At 47.2% G+C, this 7505-nt stretch overlaps 2 protein-coding genes across 9 annotated transcripts in view; one reads left to right on the top strand and one right to left on the bottom strand.

The window, feature by feature from the left end:
* Positions 1–7505, top strand: part of LOC118427791 (guanine nucleotide exchange factor DBS-like) — a gene marked incomplete at its 3' end in the record, with an annotated part of 83478 nt that overhangs the window by 59538 nt on the left and 16435 nt on the right.
* LOC118427800 (leucine-rich repeat-containing protein 15-like) overlaps positions 1–7505 on the bottom strand; it is an 18473-nt gene that overhangs the window by 6909 nt on the left and 4059 nt on the right. The window contains exons 1-2 of one of the 2 annotated variants that reach the window (XM_035837757.1): positions 1660–1726; positions 254–953 (exon numbers count right to left, since the gene is read on the bottom strand). In XM_035837757.1, coding sequence (XP_035693650.1) covers positions 254–724 — 471 coding nt within the window. In that variant the 5' untranslated portion in view covers positions 725–953; positions 1660–1726. Of the gene's footprint in view, positions 1–253; positions 954–1659; positions 1727–7505 lie in introns of those variants that run through there. The other variant, XM_035837756.1, reaches the window with a different exon arrangement.

Raw genomic sequence — 7505 nt, 5'->3', positions numbered from 1 at the left:
CGGCGAGTGCAGGTCCCGTGTGTATGGGTGTGTGTATGTATGTGTGAGTGAGTGTGCACGTGCGTGTGTGCGTGCATGCGTGTGTGTGTGTGCGTGTGTGTACATGCGTACCTGCATATGTCCAGCGAACACCCCGGGTCCCAGTGTGTCCAGCCGGTTGTGGCTGAGACTGTGCACCGGCGAGTGCAGGTCCGTGTGTGTGTGTGTGCGTGCGCGTGTGTGTGCGTGCGCGTGTGTGTGACTACGTACGTACCTGCATGTGTCCTGCGAACACCCCGGGTCCCAGCGTCTCTAGCCTGTTATGACTCAGGCTGAGCACCGGCGAGTGCAGGTCCGTGAAGGCGCCTTGGGGCAGGTCGCTGATGTCGTTATAGTCGATGTAGAGCGCCTGCAGTAACCGTAGCGCCCGGAAGGCGGCGGGGTCGACAGTCCGGATGGAGTTGTAGGAGAGATAGAGCATCTGCAGGCGGGTGTAGGCGCGGCCGCGGAACCAGTCGGCCGGCACGTGCGAGATGTTGTTGTGGTACAGTTTGAGGATCTCGGTCCCGTTGGCCAGGCGGGACGGGACAGGGTCGGGCCCGATGTTGATACAGTCCATGGCGTTGGCCCGTACAGGGTAGGTTTGGAGGTAGCAGGTGCAGGGGGAGGGGCACTGGTCAGCTGACACCCCCGGGAGGGTCAGCAGGCCGGCCAGGGCACACAGCAGGGCACGGAACAGGAACATCTTTGTGACAGGTGGGAAAACTACGGCCCGACAGCTTTGCGAGTTCTTGCCTCGAGCTGGGACACTGACAGTTGGACTCTGCTGAGCTGCTGCTTGTCAAAGTTACCCCATGTAGACTCTGCTGCTAGGCTGATGCGTTGCTCGGTAGCCGGGGTACCGTCGCCATAGTAACCAGCTGCTTGGCACAGAGTGAACAATGTCGAATGTCCTTGTCTGCTGCGTTGCCAAGCTGCAGAACAGAGAATAAGTCAGTGATTACAACGCGGCCTAGTTTCCAGGTCATACTTGGGTAAGGCAGTAAGCTGAGGAGAACACTTGAGTATGTAAGAACTGTGCTAGAATGCTGTACTCTGGCTGTGCCACAATGCTGCACTCTGGTAGTGGTGGGCTCAGGGGACAACAAGCTATGGTGAAACCTGTTCAGGGGACAGGCAACTGGGGACAGGCTAGGGGAAGTTATGGTAAAACCTGCCTGTGGATGTGTTTGTGGCAGTACTGTATAACTGTATGGGGAAACTGTGGCAGTGGGTGTCTGGCCTCCGCCTGTGCTGAAGAAACACAGCTGGAGGCCACATGGTGGCTCTGACTCGGTTATAGGGACACACGGTGGGGGGGGGGGCACCCTCAGTTCATTGGAGGGTGCATCTTGACTCAGACAAAGGTTTTATTTAAAACGGCCTTGCTCAGAAGTGGTCATTGGTGTACCCATATAGATAAGCAATTAAGCTGCTGCTTGCATAATTTGTCAGCTGTGACACTCCCAGACAAACCAAGCTTTGTCAGCCCTATAACGGGTGGTGTTAGCAAACCCAGCCTCATAGAGTCACACACAACTTGAGGACTCCCCTACCTGCCTGGCTATAAGGTAGAATGTTAATGTCACCATGCACCTCAAAACGTCAGGAAGGATTGAGGAATATTTGATGTGTACTCACATCCCCTCCTGAGGCCTGCCTGCCTCCAGCCTGCCACATACAACATGTACATCCAGTCATACAGCATACATCTACATACAGCCTGCCAGGCCAGTTAGTCCACTTACCGGCAATCTATTTTCCTGCCAATTTAGGGGCAATTCATTTTCCTGCCTATTAAATTCTGGGGGAGGACAAAAGAGCCCAGTTCATCAGGGAGCCTGGATTCATTAGCAAGATTGGAGGGGGGGGGGGGGGGTCACAAAGTAGCATGGATTGGCTGGAGGGTACTTTATGTGGGTCAACTCAATATACACTTAGTCTAGATGTCAGACTGTTTCCAGGCCTCACACAGGCCAGCTCCATAGCTGTAGTGGCAGCATGACTCCTAGGAAACTTTACAGAGTTTAGACCCTGAGTTTAGTGAGAGAAACAATAAGATATTATGGAGATGGTGCAGAGTCTGGCATCCAGGCTAGCACAATGGCTCTGCTCTAAATATGGACACTTGCAGACACTCGCAGGTTTCATTCTGCTGATTAAAGTGTTCCTTTTGGAGACAGAAACTTTAATTTGTAAGCAGCTTGTGCCAAAAGAGCTGATTAACGGGACGTCATAAGGTCATTGTAAAACAGCAAGGTGATGCACAAGGTCATATTTCTTAAGTAGTATCCTGCATTTTTTGGGTTTGTCGGAAAATGAGATGTTAAGACTGACGTATCATGCTTTTACTTTCCTTGAAAACAATCTCCAAGGTTTCAGTAGTGAAGACGAGGAGTGGACTCAGAGGTCTGCCTGGCTAATTAGGAGACGAGTCTGGGGAATAGTTTCATATTGTTTTACTGGCGACCTTCAGGATGGCAATGACCTTGACACTGATTTCCTTCTTAATTCTGCCTGACACAAGCTAGATCATCCATCAGCTGACAGGGAAAATAGCAACACAGCAGTTTGTTACTATGGCAACATCACAGCAGTTTGTTACTAGGGCAACAGCACAGCAGTTTGTTACTTTGCCAACAGCACAGTAGTTCGTTACTATGGCAACAGCACAGCAATCTGTTACTATGGCGACAGTACAGAAGTTTCAAGTTAGTTAAGTCAAGTTAGTGCCTACAAAATGCTATAAACAGTACTAGTCTGCAGCATTACATGATTGTGTAATAGGTAATGTTGCAGTAACATAAAAAGGTTATATTTCACTTTTACTTTGGGGTACAAAATTTTGGAAAACAATGTCCTGGTTTCTTAGAATCCAGAAGCTGCTCAGTGGTGGGTAATGAACAGCAGACGGGCTTTAGTACTAGTAAGTATTGTACCCAGTCAGCAGGCATATCAGCAGGCATGCTGAGGTTTGCTAATGACTGCCTGGTGTTGCAACTGTGCCTTTGTTTCCACTGTTGTGCCTGCAGAGTTTGCTATCATGCACAATAGAAATGCACTTCCCCCAGCCACATGTGTGCCCTGAGCTAACATACCTATTATAAATGCACATCCCTCATTCAGTCTAAGGGCACTTGGTCTAAGGGGTTGGTGGGGGTGGTTGTGTGTGAGGGGGTATAGGTTTGTGTGTGTGTGTGGGGGGGGGTTGGCCTGGGGAAATTTTCTTGGGGACATGTACATGACATTTTGGCATGTACAAGAAGGCTTGCCTAGCCTCTGCATGTAAACCTTTTAATTTATATAGCTGCCGAGTCAAGAGACTCCATTATGATAGGATTGGATCCGAGACTACGCCTGGGCCGGTTACCATACGGCACACGTCAGGCTGACTGGGCTTCGTTAGGCCTGGCTGGTTGGAGTTCGTTAGTACAGGAGACTCGCTTGGGTTCGTTATAATTAGCATTGTCCAGGAGAGGTGCATTCCTCCCCAGGTCGCCGTGAATGAAAGACCTTCAGTGCACGTTTGCTGGTACATACAAGCTCGGCACAAAAAGCAGATAAAGCATTTGCAGCTTGGTATAACTAGTAAGAATGTGATATCTTAGTATTCTTATAGTGGTATATATATATATAACTAATGAGAATCAATGTGATATCTTACGACATCTACAGTGACTAATGATAACTCATGCCAGGAGTATGAAATTTGGGTAAAACGCACACAGCTCTGATCAGGCACTCGGGTAAAATGTGTGCAGAAACTAGTTTTGCCAACCGAGTAGAACAGCTGGCATCTCATAACTTCTGTAGAGCTGGAGTCAAGAACATGCTACTCAACCTGATATATTAGCCAAGTTCAGATATTGTGCAAGGATGCCATGATTCAGAATCAGATAGAAAATTGCTTCAAACTTAGCGAAGTTTGCTGTTTTAAGAAAAATGGCTGTGACAGTCAGAATCAGACATGTTTGAGAAATGGTAACAGTTGGATAAATGGTTACAGTTGGATAAATGGTTACAGTTGGATAAATGGTTACAGTTGGATAAATGGTTACAGTTGGAGAAATGGCTACAGTTAGATAAATGGTCACAGTCAGACTCAGACATGTTGAAGAAATTGCTACATTGGGCCTGTTTGGAGCCCTGCCAGGCCACTAATGAAATGAGTCTGTGGTATAAAAATTGTGCTGAGGTCGGCTGGTTCTGACCTGGGATGTTCCCTGCCTGCTGACCCCCAACATGGGCCAGCTCAGCTTATACACTTCTTATGCTACAGCATCTCTTATATCTTCATAAAACCTTTTATTGGTAAGGAATACAAGTCAAGGGGATGTCCCTGTATACTGGTACCAGTATCACGGTGGAGATCCCGGTAAAAATCTGGGAAAGGGCATCTTGGTTGGGGCTGCACCAATCATTCCAAAGATGGGGTCCCATGTTCATGGAGGTGACTTGAGTGCTAGCTACGCCTCCCTGTAAGGAAACTTGCTGACCTGTGCCACTGGGCACCACAAGGTGAACAACAAGCAGGCGTACTAGCCATCTCCCCATGTCCATCAGACACACTGGGGAGATAAATGGTGCATAGCTGGGCAGGTAATAATTATTATAAGGGTGCACAATTCAGTGGTTCAGTGCGAAAATAAAGTTTGTTCAAACTTAGCCACAAACAGAAACAGAAACTTCCCCCTTACAGTTACAGACCAGTATTGGAGGCACCAGCATGGCCCAGAATAAACCAGCTCAGCATTGAGAAAAACACACCAAAGATTCGTGACACAGCTACAGTGAAACCTGTATTAGGGGCCACCTCTACAGAGGGGCCACCTGTCCATAGTGGCCACTTTTTGTCGGTCCCTTGGGTATTTTATCTACAAGTTACCACCTCTATACAGAGGCCACCACCTCTATACAGAGGCCACCTGTCTATAGTGGCCAAATTTGTCCGGTCCCTTGAGTGGCCGCTATAGACAGGTTTGACTGTACATTATTACATAATGACAACATCAGGAAAATTTGTTCCTGACAACTTCAAAACTTCTACAAAACTGACAATAAGACACGGGAGAGCCAAGACCTACCCTGCACGTCTTCAAGGTTCCTTCCCTCTCAACTTGACCTTCAGCCTGGGTAATGAGGGAGGTCGCTCACCCGGAACCTGCACACCCCTGCAGGCTGGTGTAACGAGCCGTGCTAATGGCCACTTCCTCATTCCCGGGACATACCATTCTACAACTGGAGGGGGGCAACCACTTGCCTCCAAGCAGATGTGTGGCGTAGTTTTTGCTCATTGATAAATTGAATGGCTGAATGAATGCAGGAAGGAAGAAAAGAATGCTTCTAGGGGAAATGATGGTTCTTAAAAGCACTTGAGTAACAAATTGATGCCAATAAAAGGTAGGCTGTTTTTCCCAGTTTTCCTGTCAGCAAATGAGGCACTGCTGCTTGCCTTTGTGCCTTTTTGTGGCGTGTCTCCTTGTGGCATGTTTATCTAAGCTGTTTCTGCTGCACCAAACCACAGCAGCGGATCTGCGCATCCACAGAGTCAATAAACAGGCCTGGAGCAGAGTCTTACCAGCAAGGTTTCTTGGCTCCAAGACAAGAACACAAGATGTCTTGTTAGTTTTACATCCACTTGTCAACTTGTCAAGGAGTGTGAAAACAAGAACTCACGTACATCTACATGTGCATAATTTGTGTGTATGTTTAGTTTTTAATCCATCAGTCTAAATATCAGTAGTGTTGAAGTAACCTTCAAGTACTGTTCCCCAACAGTTTCCCTGACAGACAAATGTCCAAATGCTTCAATACTACTGTCTAACCGAAGAACTCTACTCTACTGCTTAGATGAGATTGCCAGGAAAGGGTATAACATAGGGCAGACCTATACATGTAGTAACTGCACTCCATATATCAGTCTGTTATAACTTATACTAGGGTTACTCAAGTTTAGAATCCTCCCTCAAGCTGCACCTAAGTGATGTAATCATGCAGTACTGATGGGGACTGTGCTAGTAAAGTAAGCAAGAGACACAACAGACAGGTCACGTTATGCACCATTTCCACAACAGCATCACATCTCCTCTCTCTTTAAATTTAATCAGTGCTTATTTCATTGTCCTCCTGTCTGTCCCCAAGAAAGGGTCACATTTCAGGGGATAAAAGGGATGGGGAAGGACGTTTTAATCAGTTTACTGTGAACCAAAACCTGCCCAAAACACCTGGATTACAGCAAGGCCAGGTCTGACAATAGTTATCATACCAAACCACTGTCACAACTACCCAAGACTTACAAACTATGGTCACAACTACCTAAGACTTACCAACCACTGTCACAAGTTAACATCTGCTCACTCACTACGGAAGGGTTTTGCTGGAAAGCTAACTACGGAAGGGTTTTACTGGAAGCTAACTTGTCCAGACACAAAACCCTGGTAGCCATTAGCTCTGTAACCTAAGAGATTGGCCTCAAGGTCACCTTTATTTGACCTTTGTACCTGCTTGTATGAGTTTGCTTTGAAGCCCCTCCTCCATTGAAGAGGGGGCATTAGGCCTAATCTGGAGCATTAGTGGCACAATGTTCCACCATCTTGCACAGAATGTTTGGTATGAACTTCTGCCAAGGTCGTGTGATCATGGGATAACCTTGAGAGGAGAGGCACAAAGGCTGGCTAACAGCAACCATCTGGAAACAACCGGGCGAGCTGATTGGTCGTCTAATTTTGCCATTAAAGCAATATATTTGGGTTTAACTTTCATTAGCACTGTCAGCAGTGGAATAATGTCATTGAAAGTCGCTGATCTGCTTGCTTACACACAGAGTTACAGAACCAAAGTGGGCTGTACCAAGTGGGTTGAAGAGGGGAGGGGAAGATTACTTTCAGTTGCATTCAGCCGCTTGTGCCACAGTATTGTCTTGATCACTGTCATAGTCAAGAAAATGACATGATAGAGTCTTGTGTCCCGGCTGGCTACAAGTTCTATGTACCACAATGTATCTAACTAAAAGATGGATTCTGTGTTTGACCTTGGGCGAGCCATGTCTGTATTCCACTGCCCAGCTGTGGCCATGTTTGTTTGGGTGTTGGGTACAAGGGTCATCAGTAGGTGAGCAGGGCTGTGCAGCACTCTGGTTTCTTGCTTTGCCCATCCAGTATCCTAACCAAGGGACGTCCCTAACTGAAGCTCACTCACTTACTCACTATCCATTGTTAACCCTTCCACTGCTGGATAAAATTTCGAGTGGTTTCAGGAAATTAGCTTAAGGTATACCTTCATGCCTTTCCCAACAGTACAATGTTGTGGCATGTCAGGGGAATCAAACCCAGGGCATTTGCGGTCTGGGCCACACATGCAAACCGTTAAACCATCGCCACAACACATTCCTCCTTCCTCTTGTTGCAGAGGCAAGTTGTATTCTCTACATGCTTTGATACGATGATCTAACGTTACAAATGTGGTTGGACTGTTTGATGATGTTAGGT

This window comes from Branchiostoma floridae, chromosome 12 (genome assembly GCF_000003815.2).
Source record: "Branchiostoma floridae strain S238N-H82 chromosome 12, Bfl_VNyyK, whole genome shotgun sequence".
Classification (NCBI taxonomy): Eukaryota; Metazoa; Chordata; class Leptocardii; order Amphioxiformes; family Branchiostomatidae; genus Branchiostoma; species Branchiostoma floridae.
Note: the sequence above shows the minus strand (reverse complement) of the source record. Positions and strands in the feature narration are given on the sequence as shown.